At 34.1% G+C, this 21,692-nt stretch overlaps 1 protein-coding gene across 1 annotated transcript in view; it reads right to left on the bottom strand.

Annotated features, from left to right (window-relative positions):
* The window catches only part of LOC126886279 (inter-alpha-trypsin inhibitor heavy chain H4-like), a 111,822-nt gene that overhangs the window by 59,091 nt on the left and 31,039 nt on the right, over positions 1 to 21,692 (bottom strand). The window contains exons 3-9 of the mRNA XM_050653150.1: positions 17,673 to 17,799; positions 17,014 to 17,268; positions 10,230 to 10,433; positions 9,708 to 9,971; positions 7,713 to 7,994; positions 4,803 to 5,051; positions 335 to 629 (exon numbers count right to left, since the gene is read on the bottom strand). Coding sequence (XP_050509107.1) covers positions 335 to 629; positions 4,803 to 5,051; positions 7,713 to 7,994; positions 9,708 to 9,971; positions 10,230 to 10,433; positions 17,014 to 17,268; positions 17,673 to 17,799 — 1,676 coding nt within the window. The remainder of the gene's footprint in view (positions 1 to 334; positions 630 to 4,802; positions 5,052 to 7,712; positions 7,995 to 9,707; positions 9,972 to 10,229; positions 10,434 to 17,013; positions 17,269 to 17,672; positions 17,800 to 21,692) is intronic.

The following is a 21,692-nucleotide window of genomic DNA, read 5'->3' as shown; positions in this document are numbered from 1 at the left end:
TATACACAATGTATATACACATCGACGTACGTTTCATTTTATGTTTTGACTTAATTTGTTTGAAAATGAATCGTGACGCATGGGCAATGGGCAAAGATAAAATGGAACAACATATTTCTAGGAATTCTTCCGTTATAAGAGTAGGGATGTGTCATATGTAGAAAAATTTAACAAAGTGTATTTTGCCAATATCACTGAAATTATTAATATTGCCAATTTTTTGGATCCGTAAATTTAAATACTAATTTAAACTAATTTAAATCAATTATAGAACACTTGGTAAACATTTTGCTTCAACGATGTAATAAAAGATCATAGAGGAAAAAAATCTTACCTACGAATCGTCCAGTAACTACAATTTCTCCACCAGCGTACAAAATAGGAAAACCTGTGTTAGTTACTTCACTAGCATCGTCGTTGTATTTGAAGTGAACATCTGATAAAAGTGGGGAAGATATTTGTCTGTAGAATTGTTGTAGTTGGATAGCGGCATCTGCAGTTTCGTAAATCTGTCTTGAGAATGCTTTGTTCTTCAAAGAAAGTTTTCTTAAGAAATCTTCATCGGCAAGATCCCCAAAAGCCAGAGTATAAAGTGGAGCTTTGATATTGTCTTGGTTTAACTTGGTAACCTAAATGTGATGATTATAAATATGGCTCAGACAATTACATCAAAATTGATATATATTATAAATATGTTCCCATTAACAACATTAAATATGCGGATGACACTGTCATCTTAGAAGAAAATATTAAGGATCTTCAGAGGCTGGTAACCAGAATAGAGTTTGGACAAGGATACGGTCTAACAATGAACGTTAACATAACAAAATTTATGAGAATATCGAAAACTCAAAGAAATAACGAGAATTTCTTCATAAACGGATCTAATGTCGAACGAGTCGACCAATATGTATATTTTGGAACAATTATTATCAACTCAACAGGTGATAACTTCCAGTAAATCAAAATCAGAATAGAAAAGGCTAGAGCAAATTTTAACAAAGTTAGAAAAGTGCTCTGCACAAGAGATTTGAAGTTGGAGCTAAGAGCTAGGTTGGTGCTACGTTTTCTCGACTTTGTTTTATGGAATATGGAATGGAAGCTTGGACCTTGAATGCGGCATGAAACAATGTAGGAAGAACTTGTAGATCACTTACTTCTCGCTCTCTTGAACACACTAAAAGAGAGAACACCTCTACCTTCTCACAACATCTTAAAGAGAAAAATCATACTCTGAATATCCCAGATGACGTCTCTCTCCTATACAACATCCCATAGAGAGACTTCTTAAAGTTGGACTTTTACGAGGACCTAGAAATGGTCAAAGAAAAACAAAAAAGTCCAAATTGTGTCAACCGCCATATTTCGTTCAACCGGGAGTTCCACTCACTTCATGGACAACTCTTTTCTCAACTTCTTTCTTAATTACAATATTACTTTCACCTCTTTATTACTTCCATCATTTTCCTACAGTCACATCTACAGTTAATTTGGCACAATCCATAATGATTTTCTTTCCTCATTCATCTCTACCCATTAACCATTATCGTCTATCCAATGATACACATACAAACTAACATCTGCTATCATCACCCACATACATCTCCATCTCTAAATTTTCATCCATAATTTTTCTATGACTATCTTCACCCTATCTATTCACATCATAACTAAATTTAATATTCTCACTACTCTTTCTGGGTCCCGTTCATGTCACATTTCCATTACAATCTCATAAACCTCTAGCACTTAACCCTCTCTCCTATGGTTAACTATATCATATGACGGTCTGTTTTATCGAACCCTTAGAGTTCTGATTGGGCAGCCTGCAGGGACCTTGGGAAATAGTCGCATGAATCTGAGCTTGTCTTAAACATCCCTTCCAGATTATGAGACATTTCTACATCTCTGTCTCCCCCATTGTGATCTTTTATGGTACTTCCACATACTATAACAACTTCCAATCATTCGAATAAAATCGATAACTTGATATCAACATAAAATTGCTTTTCTAAGCCCTAGATGTTCACATAAGAGAGCTTGACAACGTTTATTAAGTTTTCGTTCCAACGTGTAATGTGGTTTGCCTATCTCTTTCATTAAAAATATTCTAACTTTTATATCAAGTTCATTTTCATTTTAACAGATTATTTACCATAGTGGGAGCGACTGTATTTATTGTTAATAATTTAACAAACTTTACAATAAATATCACAAAACCAACAGTGAAATTTTAACTTCCTGTGGAACTGTCATTTCTGTCATGTCACCATTCAGAATTTCCGCTATCAAAGCCACTTGCTTTCACACAGCCATGATGTGAACAAGTCAAATTTAGCCCAATAGTACCTCGAGCGTGAAACATTGGATATTTTAAACATCCATGTGTAAATTCACATCATTTTTACATGTTCCTATGACGGATTAATTTTAATATTTTTTACTTTGGTGGTTGACATGTTCGATTCAAGTGAGTATAACCTATAACTTACTAAAATTGTAGTCAAATTTTAAATACTTTACATCATTTTATCAGGTTATACGCTTTGAGCTCGTACGTAGAGGGGATATTTATAAATTCGCGAGCGCCAGTAGTGGCAAGTCTGTAAACGTTTACCGGAAATTTGACATAAATATCAAAGTGATTAATTTAAAATTAAAATTAAAAACATTAATTATAAAAAATATTAGTTGGTAAAGCTGTGGTATATAATTTTCCTTAAATATACTTACGTTTTAAATACTAAATTTACGTTTTTTTAATGTTCCGTAATATGTAATTATAAAGTAATCTTTAATCTTAGCGCCATCTACACGATAATTGTGAAAGTATCCGAAGTAAGAAATTAATATTTCATCAATAGAACGTCAAAATGATTAGCAAAATCTTAAAAAAATCTGTTACAATTTAATTACTTTTTAGCATTGTAAATATTAAGCGATAACAATTAAATAATAAATTTAAAAATTACCGGTGAAAGTTGAATTAGTATCCGCCAGGAGCGACACCAGCGAAGCTCACAGCGTATACACATTTTAGGAAAACACTGATGATGATCGGTCAACCGATTGAAAACTAGTTCTGTTTGTTCTATGATGTAGCCCTGTATAGGGACTTTAACAAATATACCTTTTATAAAGGATTTCATGTTTTTTTTTATTTTAACAAACATTTAAAAACAAAAATATCATAACTCTAAATAACATGGTTTTCAAGAAAATAAATCCACTAATACGGTAGTATATCTATTTTATTCTCATTTAACCAGTTTGATTAATGCAGGTGAATGCCTCTTGGAATATTTTGTGATCTCAGTAGGGCATTTGACTGTGTCAACCATGAAATATTTAAAAAACTAAAACGGATAGATATTACAGGAAATTCATTACAGTGGATTATGTCATTCCTAAAGAATAGACTAGACAACAATATGTAAGCCTGCAGATGCGCAGCGAGAATTGTGTGACCAGTTGTACATCTAGTCTTGTTATTACAAATATGGGTGTTCCCCAAGGATCTATTATGGGTCCAATTCTCTTTGTAGTCTACATTAACGACATCGTATAAGTGGACAGAGCGGTAAATTTTATTATATATGCAGATGATACGTTAATTATTTTATCAAACAAATCCAACGAAATCCTAAAACATCAATGTAATGATTTTCTTTCATCTTTATATTCTTGGTTTTGCGATAACTGGTTGCATCTTAATGCTGAAAAAACGCAAGTTGTCCATTTTCATGGCCTGTGCTTAATAAAGCAACAGGACAATATAGGATAAGAACTAACCAAGAGCTCGAAGAATTATACCCAGACCCTAACATAAAAGAAATAAAGTCCAGAAGACTCCAAAGAAGTCCCAACTGGAAGAAGACCACATGGATGCACTTGCCACAGCAGGGGACCTTGAAGCTATGGGCGTGAAGAATTGGATGGAGATTGCTCAAGACAGAGATGACTGGAGGCATGTTGTCGAGTTGGCTAAAACCCTCGATGGGTTAAAACGCCCATTATAGAGAAAATAAATATTGAAAAGATCGTAAGATGTGAAGAAAACGATACAAAGCATCAATTCAAAAGCATTTTAAGGAATAACAATGATACGGTTGGTATTTTAGACACCTTCTGAATAAAAAGTTGCTGTCATCCAAATCTATTCTGATAAAATGGGGTATTCCCATCTCGGCTCACTATAATCCTTTAGTCCTTTATGATACCCCAGGTACATTTTAAAACCCCCCAGGTCGGCTAGAAGATTAACAGATAGGTATGGTATTAGTACCCCATTAGTAGGTATGTATAATAATAATTTTATCTTGGAATTATAGATTAGGAAAAATTTCTTATCATAACATAGAAAAACATCCTACCCTCAATACCCCTTCCTTCAATATTGTACAGAAATTTTGGGTTATTTGCGAATTTAAGAAACAGTTTTTCTTGATTGGAAATGTTGGCCGTGGAATCGATTTCGCTACTGGTACATAGGATAAATAAATGGTTAGATGTTTGAGACATATTGACTGTTTGGGTATCTGCTACGCCACTGCTTCCCAAATATACTTCATAAATGTATTAATATACATTCAAAAAAGCGTCATGATTTTATTAATACTATTATATAAATGTATTTTTTCCATTGAGATTTAAAATTATTTGATAGTAACAATTAATATCCCATGAGCCGAGCTGGTATATTTTATCTCGGGCAGTTTTAATCTTTGCGCCGACTTGGAACATTTTTAAAAGACCTACCTGTTTCTTGGGCCGAGATGGGCATTGCCCGATATAATACATACCACATCAATAATTTCAACTGTAGAATGTAAGCCTATGTTGGGCTGTCCATCGGTTAGGAATATTACAAGAGGTTGTCTATGGTCATTGCTATCTTTAGTTCTTTCTATTTCGGATTTTACAAGATACAGGCCAGCGTCCAATGCACCAATCATGTGAGTGCCACCTCCAGCTTGCATGTTTTCGACAAGTTTCTTAGCCTTCTCAATTGCTTCCTTTGTTGCTGACACTGGTCCTGGTAAGTTAAGTTTCTAAATAAGAGAACATATTTTTAAATTAATTGAAAATAATAAAAATAGAAATATGTTATAATTTATAATATGATTAATTTAAATCTTCTAGTATTGCCAGGTTCAGAGTGTTTACTTTATTTTTACCTATATTATGTAACGTTACTAACGTCACATCTTTCATATTTTATTTTTAAGTAATTATTTTATTCTATTTTCTTTAATATTTCATTACCAATAATCTTCTTCTATTTGTTTTACCTGTTTTCTTCATTAAAAACTCGTTGGTGCCCTCTTTTGTTATCCTCTATCTACTGTATCTCTTTTTATCTAAAATCTAAGTCATCATACCGAAAGTACTTCATATATTCTTACTCTGTAAGTATCTGTCTTTTAATACGGAACATGGTTGTCCATCTCCTCATAGTTTGCGCTGTTATGTCAATAACAGTGACAATTAGTAATGAATGGGAAAAATTAATAAAATTATAAAAGCCAATTACAGGCTGATACCAGATTTTTATTTCATCAAATCATCTCTTGGGTTTTTGGAAAGAAATCAACCTTTCTCCCTTCGGAAGATTCAGTCCATCCTCACCGGTGATGGAACTACAAGGCAAGACAATAGGATGCATCCACACAGCAACAACCACCAACTGTAGGAGCACTCAACATCTTTCGCTGCATTCGACATCAAGAAGTTACTATCGAACCAGATACCAAAAGCCATAAGTATGATCTAGAAATTGTTAGTTTTTGACCAGATTTTGAATATTTTTGTTAATGCATTTAATCAGTAATATTTTCATTATATCTTTATTGAACAATAAACATGATTAGTTAAAGTATTGTTTTGTTTGCTTTCATTCAGAATTTTAATAGTTTATATTTAAGATTAGGACAAGGCGAACACACACCTTGAGAGACTGAGCTAGGGTGAACGATAGCTATCTTGGATGATTGAGGTATTATTTTCGAATATTACTTCAGTTAGCTGGGGTAGTCCATCCGTCTTTGCTTCAATTATCAATTGTCATTATTTAAAAATGTTGAGTCAAAATATTATTCTTATTCTAGTGTTTGCTATATTATATAGAATATAGAACATACCATGTGTGGCACATCATTAAACCGGTATTTCGATGGAGAATTCAGGCATGTATGATTCTTCTTCTTTACGCCATCATCATCAATGGCGCTACAACTCTTCGTTAGTCTTTGCCGCGTTTACTATTGCCTTCAACGTTTGTCGGTCCTGTGCCACTAATTCCAACTGACGCACTCCAATTTTCTCTAGATCTTCTTTGACTGCATCTTTCCACCTTTTTCTAGGCCACCCTACAGACCTTCTTCCATCTGGCCTTTCCCAGAACACATTGTTTATAAGGCGATTGTCATTACTACGTATCACATGCCCTGCCATCTGAGTCTATTGGCCTTTATATATCTGACTAGATTTTCTTTTCCGAATAGAGACTCTAGCTCGTTATTGTATCTGCGCCTCCATTCGTTTGTCACGATGTCTCTGCAAGGGCCATATATCATTCGAAGGATTTTACGTTCCCACACCAGCAATTTATTAACTTCCCTTTTTGTTAGCGTCCATGTTTCGCTTCCATACGCGACTGCTGGTCGTATTATAGTCTTATATATCTGGATTTTTGAACCTCGTGAAAAAAGTTTTATCTTCATTAGATGTTGCATTGCAAAGAAAGATCTGTTTCCTGTCATTATTCTCGTTTCAACTTCTCGCTCTAATTTGTTTTCATTTGTGATTGTTGCTCCTAGATATTTAAATTCTTTAACCACTTCGAAGTTGTGATCGTTTATAATAATGTTTTGCCTTATTCGCCGTCGTTCTTGTTTTTAGACGACCATTCTTCTTTACGTGCCATATCAGAATTATCCGACGTTGGCGATTACCATTGAGAAGGCTTCTCGATCTTCTGCAATATGGAATAATTGTCTTGCATTTGATATCTGAGTCCATTCACGAATGTTTTTTCCATTCACCAAAAATCTTGTTTTCTTCCTAAACTTCTAAGACCCTCTATTTTGTCTCTAAGGATCAGTTGCTATATTTTATATCGATTTCCCCTCACTCTATGTCCCAGATAAGACATTTTTCGATGTTTAGCAGTCATTTACAGTTCTCTATCTTTGTTGACCCTGCTTAGTACTTCTTCATTAGTTTTTCTTGTTGTCCAAGGTATCTTCAGCATACGTCTATGAATCCGCATTCCCAATGCTTTAATCTTGTATGATTATTCTTTTCATATTAACTCTGTTCTTGTGAAAAGTGTCTATTTATCAAAAGTGTTTGACTTTTGGTGTTGGCTTGACTAATGGTTTTTGACTAATCCCAATTTTCTAATAAATACAATATAGTCTGTTCGCTAAACTCAGACGCAACTTTCTAGATATTTTAGTCGGTAATTTTGCCAATTTTAGCAAAATTGGCAAAAAATAATTTTTAAATAGTTAATAATCACTAAATATTTAGTAATTTTGTCAATTTTTGCAAAATTGGCAAAAAACAAAAAAAAATATTGACTAAAATATCTAGCCAGTTGCATCTGAGTTTAGCGAACCGACTATAACAAGTTTATTCCTATTTTTAGCTAAAAACTAAAAACTTGAGAGACATTTTATGGTTAGATGCTTACTAAAACTGTAACTTACACCTAATTGTTCAAACGGTTCCCTGTAGTTATCCCACTGAGCAAGAATTGATTTCTCATTTTCTATGTCCCAAACGTAAATTTCGCTGTTGAATTCGACAATACTGAGTGAGTCTTCGGGTTTGATCTCCTCCAAAATACTGGTCATGGCATCTTTGAGTTGCTGGAGTTTGGTACCGTACATACTGGAACTTGTGTCTAAGATGAAGTATACATGCTTGGGGATGACTTCTGCGTCCTTTGGTACGAAGAAGTGTACGAAGTACCCATCTTGCAACAAAACCTAAGAAAAAGAGGTAAAGTTACTGCGAGATGTATATACAAGAGCAATACTTTATAGTATTTTAGTGGTACATTTGGTGAGGGGTAAACTTCTTGTATTTAATAGAATTATTATGGAAGTTGGATAAATGTCAGACAAATGAAGAAGCAGTATATTAGACCCTCTTTACAAAACAAGGGAGATATACAACAGTGTATAAACTACAGGGCCATCAAACTACTTAGTCACGCCATAAAAATATGGGAGAGAGTAATAAAATTGATAGACGAATACGTGCAGAAACCGAAATATCCGATAATCAATTTGGTTTTATGCGGGGCAGATCAACAACAGATGCAATTTTCATTATATGGCAGTTGATGGAAAAATACAGGAATAAATAAACAAACGCTCATATGGTATTCATTGATCTTGAGAAAGCATATGATGGAGTTTCTCGAGAGATTATCTGGTCGGCACTCAATAAAAAAGGAGTCATCGGTGAATTATATAAAGATTGTGAGGGATATGTATGAGGGAGCAACAACTAGTGTGCGGACAGGTGTGGGAGAGACTGATAAATTTCATGTGAAAGTAGAATTGCACCAAGGCTCGGTGCTTAGTCCGTATTTATTCTCAATATTTTTGAATCAGATAACAGCGAAGCTGCAGGGTAACATTTCCTGGTGCTTAATATAGCTGATTATGTAGTGTTAATAGGAAATGCGAGTTAGAAGGAAAACTGAAACAGTGGAGACAAGCAATTGAGGAAAAAGGTTTAAGTAGGACAAAAACAGAGTATTTGGAATGCCCATTTAAAGATGGAGTTACTACAAATAAAATGATATCTTTGGATGCTAAAATGATTGTGAAAAGTAGTAGTTTTAAGTACCTATGATTGGTATTACAGAGTAATAGTGAAATAGATGGAGATGCATGCAGTAGAATTAAGGTTGGTTGGATAAAGTGGAAGGGAGTGTGTGGTGTGTAGTGTGATAGAAAAATTCCAATTGGGTAAGCTAAAGAAAAATAAAACAACCATAAGAGCCGGCTATGATGTACGGAACTGAATGTTGGGCAGTTAAAAAGAAAGAAGAAAAAAGAATGCACGTGGTGGAAACGAGAATGCTAGGATGGATGAGTGGAGTGACAAGGAAGGATAATATTAGGAATAAGCATATTAGGGGAAGTCTAGGGGTGGTATCAATTGATGCCAAAATGAGAGAGAGAGAGCTTAGATTAAGATGATTCGGTCATGTTCAACATTGAGATTTCAGTCACCCAATATAAAGAATTTCTGAATTGCCGGTTCCTGAAAGGAGTAGGACACGAATAAAAAAGAAGACCTGGGAAGACACTTAGGCAGGGCGTCGGTAAAGGGGATTAATATGGCCCAAATTGGGGATGATATGACCCAAGGTAGACACTTATGGAGAAATGCAATTAGGGAAGCCGACCCTGCATAGGAATAAAGTCAAAGAGAATGATGATGATGATTTGGAGAGTGGTAAATATAACATTAACAATAATAGGTATATACACACGCGATTCAGTACTATCCTGTGCCGAAAAATTTGTGTTTGTGAAATATGGTACATATTTTAAATATATTTAAAATATATCCTTTTTATTTTATTAAATAGAAAAAGTACAATACAAGATATAATTAAATAATGAAGGACATTTAAACCTACATAAAACTATGTTTGTTTGAAATTAATATTTTTTACAAACCTCTCCACCTTGTGGATCTCTTTCAACTTCGTACTGAACTATAAATTGTGCTGCAAGACCATTGGACTCTATTCCTCCTAACTCTTTAGCGTATTCCTGTTGTTTAACAACGTCTGGTTGGAACTTAACTAGAGCACTGGTAGAGTTAATGATTTCTATAAAAGAGGCAGGGTCAAGTTTATCGCTGTTTTTAGCGATTTCGTTGCCAGACCGTAGAGATGGAGTTTTCACAAAGACCAAAGGCCTGGATTCGTTGATGTATACCTAGTAATCAAAGTGTAAACATTAAATATTTATTAATTGTGTCTAAATTTAAACATATTTGGGAGGGTTTAGTTTAACTTTTAGAACAGCCTTACGTTAAGAATAATACATATAACGATGCTTAGTAAGTACCTACTTCTTCGAGATCGAGTACTTTATTGGATCCATAAACTTTTGCCAGATGTTCCTCCTTTTAATATTGTATTTATTGTTGAGCTTTAATTAGATAGTCGTCATTAGAGAAATTAATTTACTTACTTGAACATTAAGATGGTCAACTACTTGTCCGGGACGAATGTTGAGAACTAAATCGTATTGGTTATTGTTTCTTTCCAAAAGTTCTTCATAGGTCAAATAGAATGTTGCCTTTTCTTCAGCTCCAACGTTAACTGAAACTGTAAAAGTGTTGGAATCTTTGGTACTTATCGCTACATGAGCTGCGCTTTGGCCACTTTCTACAGCCTAAATAAAACAAAACAAAACAAAAATAAAATAAACAAAAATGAGACATGAGCATTAATAAAGTATTTTAGTTGATTGGTGGTGAAATTTAGAAAAAAAAGCTTAATATAATATTATGTGAAAAAATTAGTAGAGTATTTGAAAAACTTAGTTGAATGTTGAACCTGGACTCTAACAAGAAAAACATGAATAAACTAGCCACAACAAAAAGGGCAATTAAAAGAGATATGTTAGGTATAAACTGCCAGATAAAAAGAGGAAGTACTGGATAAGATCAAAAACAAAATTCGATGACATCACCAACGAAAATTGTCAAAACTCAAATTAAGCTTCTCATGCCACACTGCAAGACAAAAACGCCAACGTTGCAACGCCACAATTCAACATTGGAGAACACAGATGGCCAAGAGGAAGACCACATATTATGAGATGGGTAAACGATATCAAAAAATATCCGGAACAAATTGGAAACATGTTGCTCAGGACAGAGAGCGATGGAACGATGAAAGGAGTTATGATAGATCTACGTCAAAAAATGGACGATAGAAAGCTAAGAAGAATAAAAAACAAAGATGCATATTTATGATTAGTTTATTAAAAACTAGTCTCTATACTGCATCGAGTTGTGGTAATTCAAACTCACGAGAGAAACAAATTATTTGCAACGTAAATGGACTTACTCAACCAAGATACAAGACCAGCTACAAGATCAAAACAGAAAAAAAAATATAAATGAAGAATACGATAGATAACGATAGAGTAAAAAGCATAGTAAGCTAAAGAAGCAAAAAATTGGCACTCAGGGGAGTGCCGACAGAAGTGAAAATTTCAAAACTTTCAAAAAATGACAAACTTTCATAAACTATGTGTTCCGCAAGTACAACGTGTTACTACTGATTGAAAGTATGCTCATGAAAGTATGATCTTAAGTGTACCTCCCCCAATCATTATAACTTCCGCCGTACTTATAAGCAATTCAACCTCTAGTAGGTATATAAATTACTAATATCTCGCCATAGCAATGACGGTCCGAGTTCAATGCGTTTTCCCCATCCAAAAAGAAGTGCTATATTTAATACGCGCTGCTTGCGTCCTATACTATTTATATGTACATACATACACATAATGTATATACGTATATAATTTTTTTCGGCGAAGCGATGACGGTCGCGAATTCAATGCTTTTTCCCCATCCAAAAATGCACAACGTCAACTTCAAAAATTATAAAGATATTGTTGCAAAAATCTACTGATACAAGAAGAAAAACTCTAACCTGCTAGTAGTGTAGCCGATATGTGAAACAATTGTGCATTTAATGATAGAAGTATATAATTTGGACCACATATACTACACATTCTCAGATTTTACCTTTTACAAAAATGGCGACTATACATATGTGACTAATAGCACGATAACTTTTGAACGAGACGTCAGATTTCAACCAAATTTGGTATATTTAATAACGTTTTTTGATGTATAAGATCAAGGTCTTGGACTGGAAGAATCGGTTTACCAAAAGTTGTGTTTTTCCTAGTTTTTATGTAAAAATATATTGTTTTTTTTTTTCAATTCTTTCACCATGTATGTATTAATTTTTCAAAAAGTTAATACCGCCATTGAAAAGCGTGTAAAAATATTTTTTTGGAAATATTTGAAACCCTTTAGTTATGTTAATTACCATTTAATAAATGCATAACGTATCTTCACATGTACCTATATATTATAAGAATTATTGTGCATTTAATGGTAGAAGCATATAACTTGGTCCAAATATATTACACATATAAAGGTTCAAATTTAGATATGAGGCCATCTCAGTTTTTGTTCCTTTTACAAAAATGGCGGGCATTCAAAATGGCATATATGACTAATAGCACGATAACTTTTGAACGAAAACTCCGATTTCAGCCAAATTTGGCATCAAGGTTCTGTTTTGATGAATAAGATCGAGGTCTTGAACCGGAAGAATCGATTTATCACAAGTTGTGTTTTTACTGTTTTTTTATGTAAAAATATGTTGCTTTTTTTTCAATTCTTTCACCCTGTATATAATAATTTTTGAAAAAGATTAAGTAAAAATATTTTTTGTAAAATTATTTTTTAGGCAATATTTTGAACTTTTTAGTTATGTTAATTACCATTTATTTAATAAATGCATAACGTATATTCACAAGTACCTATGGGCGGCAGATTCATTTCGAATGTCCGTCATTTTTGTAAAAGACAAAATCTGAGATGACCTTATAATAAATGCACAATAATTATTATATTATTATTTGCCAGAATCTGCCGCGCATAGGCACCTACACGTGAAGATATGTTATGCATTTATTAAATAGTAATTAATATAACTAAAGAGTTCCAAATATTTCCTAAAAAGTATTTTTACGCTCTTTTCAACACCGGTATTACCTTTTTGAAAAATTAATATATACAGGGTGAAAGAATTGAAAAAATAAACAACATATTTTTACAAAAAAAAAAAAATCAGGAAAAAACAACTTCTGGTAAACCGATTTTTCCGGTTCAAGAGCTCGATCTTATTCATAAAAAAAAGAGCCTATATATAAAATTTGGTCGAAATCGGACTTTTCGTTCAAAAGTTATCATGCTATTAGTCACAAATGTATAGTCGCCAGTTTGAATGCCCGCCATTTTTGTAAAAGGCAAAATATGAGATGGCCTCATATCTAAATTTGAACCTTTGTATGTGTAGTATCATCATCATCATCATCATTGGCTCGACAGCCCTTTCTGGGTCTTGGCCTGTTCCAGGATTCTTCTCCACTCTGATCTGTTTCGTGCTTTTTTTCTCCAGTTTTTTATTTTTAAGGTTTTTATATCATTTTCTATTTGTTCTAAATATCTCAGCTTCGGTCTTCCTCTTTTTCTTTTTCCTTCTGGCATCTGTTTGAATATTTTGTTTGGTATTTCGTCTTCTTCCATTCTTTCTACATGTCCCATCCAACGCAGCCGTCCTATTTTAATGAATGTTATGATATCTGGATCCTGGTATATTTCGTATAGTTCAAAGTTGTACCTTCTTCGCCAAATTCCATTTTCTTTTGTGCCCTTATATATGTGTCGCAAGATTTTTCTTTCAAAGGTGGCTAGCAATATTTCCTCTCTTTTAGTGAGTGTCCAGGTTTCTGAGCCGTATGTGAGTACCGGTCTTATTAGGGTTTTGTATATTTGGCATTTTGTTTTCCTTGCGACGTTGTCTGACCTTAGTTGCCGAATTAAGCCATGATAACTTTTAGTGGCAATAAATATTCGCCTCTTCACTTCCTCTGCTACGTTATTATCAGATGTGACTAGGGATCCCAAGTATGTAAAGTTTTTTACCCCCTCAATGTTGTATTCTCCTATTGTTATATTTTGTGGCTGCCTTATTTCTGTGTTTTTACTTACCTGCATATATTTTGTTTTGTTCTGGTTGATTTTCAGGCCACTATTTTGTGCAGCTCGTTCTATTTGATTGAATGCCTCTATCATTTCTCTTCTTGATCTTGCGATTATGTCAACATCATCTGCAAATGCTAGTATTTGCACGCTTTTATTAATTATTGTTCCTCGAGTATTGACTGTTGTGTCCCTCATTATTTTCTCGAGTACAATGTTGAACAAGATGCATGATAGAGCGTCTCCCTGGCGTAGTCCCTTTTTCACATCTATTGTTTCCGTTAGTTCGTTTTGTATCCGGATTTTACTTTCTACTTTTAGAGATTCTTTTATCAGTTCTATTAGTTGTGTTGGTATATTAAATTCTTTCATTGCTTTTATTAAGAATTCTCGGTTTATATTGTCATATGCGCTTTCGAAGTCTATGAAGAGATGATGTGTGTCGATGTTATGTTCACTTGTTTTTTCAAGGATCTGTCGCAGAACAAATATCTTGTCTATTGTTGACTTCTGTCTACAGAAGCCACTTTGGTACCTGCCAACTATTTTTTCAGCGTGTGGTCTAAGTCTTTCATAAATGACGTTGGACATTATTTTGTAAGCTGCATTCAGCAGCGTGATTCCACGGTAGTTTCCACATTCTAACTGATTCCCTTTTTTATGTAATGGTACAATAATACCACTATTCCACTCCGCTGGTAGCTGTTTATTTGACCATATCTTTGTTATCAATACATGTATTGTTTTCTGTAGTGCGTCTCCTCCTTCCTTCAGTAATTCCGATGCTACTTGATCCGATCCCCGTGATTTATTGTTCTTTAATTTGTCTACTGCTGTTCTAATCTCGGCTATTGTTGGTGGACTCTTTTCTCTGTTGTCTGCTTGGTCTAATGGTATATCAGGGTTCGTCTCACTCCCATCTCCTTCAAGCTTTTCCGTAAAATGTTCTGTCCATCTTCTTAGTATCTCTTGCTGTTCTGTCAATATATTACCTTCCTTATCTCTACACATCGTCGTTCTCGGTTTGAAGTCTTTTCTGCTTTTTTTCAGTTTCTGATAAAATTTTCTTGTCTCTGTCGATCTACTTAGTTCTTGCAGTTCCTGAAGTTCTTTGTTCATATATTCTCTCTTTTTTCTTCGGTGAGTTTTCTTTTCTTCTCTGCGTAGTTGTTTATATTCTTCCTCTGCTTGTCGGGTTCTGTGCCCCTGTTGCATCAGTAAATATGCTCTGTTTTTTCTGTCTGTTATAATCTGACATTCTTCGTCAAACCAGTCATTCGTTCTTGTTCTTCTTTCTTTACCTTCTATGCCTAACACTTCTTTAGCTGTCTCTTTTATGATTTCTCTGCACTCCTTATTTGGGTTTTCATGTTTTGGTCTGTTTTCTAGTTTGATGCTTATCTTTTCTTTATACTCTTTATTTTTGTTTATTTCTTTGAGTCCTTCTACCTTGTATCGTTCATGTTTAGAGCCTCTTTCCTTTTTGATGTTTGAAATTCTAGCCCTTACTCTACTTTCGACCAGGTAGTGATCAGAATCCGCATTTGCCCCTCTTCTGGTGCGGACGTTTATTATATTCGATTGGTGTCTCGAGTCTACAATAACATGATCTATCATATTTACTGTCATTCCATCTGGGGACTTCCAGGTACCCTTGTGTATATCTTTGCGAGCGAAGTATGTGCTAGCAATCACCATGTTAAGTGATCTTGCTAGGTTTATTAACCTATTGCCATTGTCATTTGATTGCTCATGGAGACTGTGCCTACCTATTGTGGGTTGGAATTGCTGTTCTCTTCCAACTTTGGCGTTTAGGTCTCCATAGATTATTTTTATATCATTTTTTGGGCATGACTGATATGCGGACTCTAGTTCATCATAAAACTCTTCTTTTTCTTCTGTCGGGGCATGCGCATTAATTAGACTGTAATTAAAGAAACGTCCTTTAACTCTTAAAATGCACATTCTGGGGCTAATTGCTCTGAAATCTCTTATAGTATGTTTTACTCTCTTGTTTACTATGAATCCAGTGCCCAAGACGTGATCTTTAGGATCGCAGCTGTAGAAAATCGTGTGGCTTCTTTTTTCCATTATATTGTTTCCAATCCACCTCATTCCTTGTATGGCAGTTATGTCTATTTTGTATCTATTTAGTTCATTTAAGAGATTTTGGAGAGCTCCCAATCTATACAAGGTTCGAATATTCCATGTCGCAACCCTCAAATCGTATTCCTCTTTCTCGTACAGTCGTCGTCGTTTGATCAGTCCGGCTTTTCTTCCTTTCACATTCATAACTCGTAGTTTTTCTAGGAGGAGGTAGTTAACCTTCAGCCCAACCCCCTATTCATCGGAGGACCAGGACTCCCTTCTTCGTCAGCCCTGACCCCACCTTCCATTGGGGTTGGTTACCCAATCTCCAGTGGGGTTGCTCAGGTTACCGGTGTGTACCAGCTTGGAGGTGAAGATAGAAATTGAGTAGGAGAGGCTAAGTGATGCCAACAGGATACGACATCATGTATTGCGCTTCACTACCCCTTTACACACCTGTATGTGTAGTATATGTGTCCGAAATAATATGCTTCTAGCATTAAATTCACAATAATTCTTATAATATTTGCACGAATCTGCCGCACACAGGTACATGTTAAGATAAGTTATGCATTTATTACATGGTAATTAAGATAACTACAAAGTTCAAAATATTTTCTAAAAAATATTTTTACGAGCTTTTCAATGCCGGTATTATCTTTTTGAAAAATTAATATATACAGGGTGAAATAATTGAAAAATAACAACCTATTTTTACAAAAAATCAGGAAAAACACAACTTCTGGTAAACCGATTCTTCCGGTTCAGGAACTCGATCTTATACATCAAAAAAATAACCCATATACCAAATTTGGTTGAAGTCGGACTTTTCGTTTAAAAGTTATCGTGCTATTAGTCACATATGTATTGTCGCCATTTTGAATGTCCGCCATTGTTGTTAAAGGTAAAATCTGAGATGGCCTCATATCTAAGTTTGAACCTTTACATGTGTAGTATATGTGGTCCAAATTAGATGCTTCTATCATTAAATACACAATTCTTATAATATTTGCACGAATCTGCCGCACTATAGTTGCCAAATGTAGAACTAAAGCAAATAAAGTTACATATTTTACAGAGTGTACTTACCTTAGTATATATTTTCTTAGCCTCCTCTTTTTCCCTGACGTAAGCTTGGTACTTGTTCCAGCCAATTTCCATCACGAATTCTGAAATGAATGCTTTTTCGGGTAGAACGACAGAGAAGGTTGTTTGCTTGGCTGACTTAGCTGGGTTCTTTACCCTATTTGTTATCACAGTCTTAGCGTAACGATTCGTCACATTGGAATGTACATCCATTTCATAAATTACAGGCACTAGGTTAGCATCTTCAATTTCTGTGGTCTAAAATAATAAAAAAAAACAAGCTGAGAATGCGAGAATTATCATCACGAAAACTTTATTTACGGTTAGCAAACATCATTTCTATATTACTATATTTATATACAATATATAACCTGACTTTACATGATATATCATATTCCTTAAGTCAAAAATTCGATTTTTCGACTTTGAGGTCGGCTACCTCGAAGATGGATGAAACACAGTTTTCAGATTTGATTTCAGGAAACAAAACTACATAGGAATCAATCAGTAGAATGGCTCCAAGTATTGCAGGGGCGGCGACGCACAAAGATGGGAGAGACGGACGTAGATAATAAATGTTTTCACATGTTTTCAAAATATGTGAGATAACTTATTACGGTTTCTACATACATTAATAGTAAATTATGATGATAAATACATACCTCTCCCTCCTGGCCATCTTTTGGTTGTTCAGTTGTCGATACAATAAAACTAACATCTCCTGGTGCAGAAAATGCTGATCTTAAGTTTAATATTACCAAAAATGGTAATATAAGGAACTTTGCCTTCCTACAAATAAAATGTTTAATTATTAGTAAAGTAATAATAATTAGCTACCTATGTGAAACAATTTTCAAAAGAAAAACAGTTTAATAACTTTGGAATGGTGGGAGAATGGTGAGTGACTCAAATTAAATCCAAAGGCAACCATCTATATTTATTTTATTTATGGTTCTTACCAGGGCCGGATTTAAGGGGTGGCAGGCTGGCCGGGTGGCAGCTGCCCGGGGCCCCACATTCCGGGGGCCCCCACAAAGCCCGAAACTTAAAAAAGCTGCACATTATTCACATAGAATAATTTTTGGCAATCAATTAACTCTGATATTTCGTTACATGGAAGGTTTTTCTCCTGTTGAAAATGTATTTTTGCGAAATCACCGTCATAAAGTAGAAGATATATTTAATTCTCTAATTCTTCTCTTTCAAGAAGATGATATCGATTTGAAAAACTGCATGGGACAGTCCTACGACAACGCGTCAGTTATGAGTGGAAAATATTATGGTGCTCAGACTGAAATTAGATAACATAATATCTTGGCGTTGTGGATTCCGTGTGCCGCCCACTCTCTAAATTTAGTTGCAAAAGCTGCAACAGTGTTGTCCTGCTGCCATATCATTCTTTGATTTCTTAGAAGCACTATATATGAACTATATTATGTATTGTTCACTTCCTCTGCATATATATACAACTTTTTAATCGAATATTTAAAAGCTGCGTCTTTAAGCGAGAGCAACTCCGACCGTGGCAGAAATATTATTGTTCCTAAAGGAGTAAATACTACTAGATGGTCATCCAGAAGTGATGCCGCAGAAGCACGAGTTATACGTTATAATGAGATTAAAGGAGCATAATCTAAAATTTCAGAAGACGACGAGGAACAATTTAAAACTCGTTACAATGCGAATGGTTTGTATAATCGAATGTGTTTACAGTTTACAGGAAACAGGAATATTTGCAATATTTTGGAATGAAATCTTAGAGAGGACAAACAGCACAATACGTACTCTCCAATATCTAAATATTGACCTTAATTCAGGAGTGGCGGCACTTAGATTAGATCACTTAACGAATTTATGTTCTTTTAAGGAATATTCGACTGACTCCACTGGATTATGGAACATCTCTAGAGACTGAAATGACAAAATCAGAGAAATTTAGGACTCAAAATTTTATCGCTATTATAGATCACTTCATTTCGTCTTTAAGTCAAAGGCTTCCTGCATATGAATCCATTCATTCCAATTTTGGATTTTTACATCATTTGGAAAATTTAACTCCCAATGAAATTGAAGCTCACTCACTGAAGCTTACCGACTCGTACAACAATGATTTAGTTGAACACCTAATAGGTGTCGAACTGGTATAATTTGTAGAATTTTTCAATTTATTTAAAGAGGAGGTTGGCTCATCAATAATAGGTAAGTAAAGAGCTTCAAATGTTGTTCTGAAGCTATTTTCTTGTGGCATTTTTACAATTTTAACTATTTATAATGGGAAATAAGCCACAATATTATTAAAAAATGATTTTTATTAACGTTTCGACGCCCAAATCGGGTACCGTTGTCAAAATACAAAATACTACTAACATAAACAAAAATGTTGTTGCTTAGTAAAAAGATTCTTCTAATAATTTATTTAGTTTGACTCATTTATATCGGCAATTCAGATACATATGATACATTTTAAAGTAGAAGACTTTAAAATGATATTGCCAATATTTATGAGTTGCGTTCCTGGGACGACTTTACTGAAAGATAGTTCATTCGATTACATGAAATCAACCCCAACTCAAGAATATCCATCACAAAAAAATCATAGCATGTGATCTGTCTTTAAAAAGACAACCACATGCAACGGTGACATTAAAATTCTCGCGTTAGAGATCTCATAGTAAATCACGAGGGAAAACCAGGAAAAACCTCGTGATACTATCCCGACATCGTAAGTATTTGGTCTTACATTTAATTTACTCTCAAAATTAATACCAAATTCTGACTTTACTATAATTTTGTTTAAATTATAAATAATATCAATAATACATGGATATAAGTAATACTAAAATATAAAATATGTACTAACTCTACTATTGACTTACTAATTGTGGTATTTTCTTTCTATTGACTTCCTCTTTCAGTATGGGTATCCACATCCTACTGCATTCCACCGAGGAATTTGCGACACAATTGGTTTCGTTTAGCATAATTAGAGCCGCTTCTTTGATTTTTCTCTTTTTACTATCTGTTTCTTTCAGGACTATACTTGAATCTCTCCACTGAACTCTATGTTCATTATCCCATGCGTGTTGACATATTTGAGATCTATCAAATTCTCTGTTTTTAATATAAGATTGATGTTCACTTATTCTAACGTTTAATGGTCTTGATGTTTCACCTATATAAAACTGTTCGCATTCACAAGGTATTTTATAAATACAATTCTTTGTCCTTTCTTGTTCATTGTTAGGTTTAGTTTTAGATAGAATAGATCTCAATGTGATGGTTGTTTTGAATGTTGTTGAAATGTTGAATTTATGTCCTATTGTTTTAAGTTTCTCGGATAATCCTTTTATGTATGGTATTGATATTTTCCTCGTATTATTTCTTGTGAATGTTGTAGGATCCCGTTATATGTTGTTCTGTTCCATTCGATCCAATCTTGCCAATTCCTTATTATTTATAAACGATAAAGGATAATCATTTTTTAATAAAACAGATGTTAAGAATTGTTTTTCTTCTAAAAATGAATTTTCGTTAGAACAAGTAATTTTGGCTCTATCATATAAGGATTTTATGATTCCCTTTTTAACGTTGATGTTGTGATTTGATTTGTAATTGAGATATCTGTTGGTATGTGTTGGTTTTCTATACACTTGAGTCTCATATCCATTATCCTTCTTTGAAACTAAAACATCGAGGAAAGGCAGGGTGTTATTATATTCCCTTTCCATTGTAAATTTTATTGTCTCTTCTTGATCGTTTATAATATTCAGGAATGTATCCAACAATTCTGATCTATGAGGCCATATTGAAAACACATCATCTACATATCTCCACCATACAGTGGGTTTTAAATTTTGTTTAGAAATGATATTAGTTTCGAAATCCTCCATAAATATATTAGTCAACAAAATTTGAAAAAGAGTTGGGACAGATTAAAAGTCCTGCATTAAAACTTTATTTACCATAAAACATTCGTCAAACAGACAATCATGATTAAATAACAGAAATAAGGACCAGGATAGAAATAGCAAGAAATGCGTTTGTAAAAATATAAACAATTCTCTGTAAGACCTTTGATTAGAGCTGAGAGTAAGAGCTCTGAGATGCTATGTGTTTTCGATACTGCAATATGGACTTGAAAGCTGGACATTGAAGCAAGAACGTATAAATAAGACACAGTCATTTGAAATGTGGTGTTACAGAAGGATGTTTAGAATAACATGGACACAAAATAAACAAAGAACACGAAATAATAAATACAATAAAAATAAGAAAGTCACCATATTTGGGACATGCAATGAGGGGACAGTGATATGAAATGCTAAGAATGATAATACAGAAAGGATAAGAGGCGGAAGGAGTATAGGAAGAAGGAGAGTGTCATGGTTGAAGAATTTAAGGGACTGGTTTGAATGCAGTTTTATAGAACTCTTCAGAGCAGCGGTAGATAGAGTAAAGATAGTGATGATGATATCCAATCTCTGATTGGGAAACGGCACTTAAAGAAGAAGATTCGTCAGAACTTTTTGTTAACTTTTATCTTTGAATGTAGATTATGGTAAAATGGTTGTATAGCGGTAATATTGGTTGGGGTATCTTCTAGAATTTGTAACAGCATGCACACTGATACAGTGGGATGTGCCTTTATTAAATCTACGAAAATCAGATAATTTTGTCTGTCT

Source organism: Diabrotica virgifera, chromosome 6 (genome assembly GCF_917563875.1).
Source record: "Diabrotica virgifera virgifera chromosome 6, PGI_DIABVI_V3a".
Classification (NCBI taxonomy): domain Eukaryota; kingdom Metazoa; phylum Arthropoda; class Insecta; order Coleoptera; family Chrysomelidae; genus Diabrotica; species Diabrotica virgifera.
This window is presented reverse-complemented; position numbering and strand designations above follow the sequence as displayed.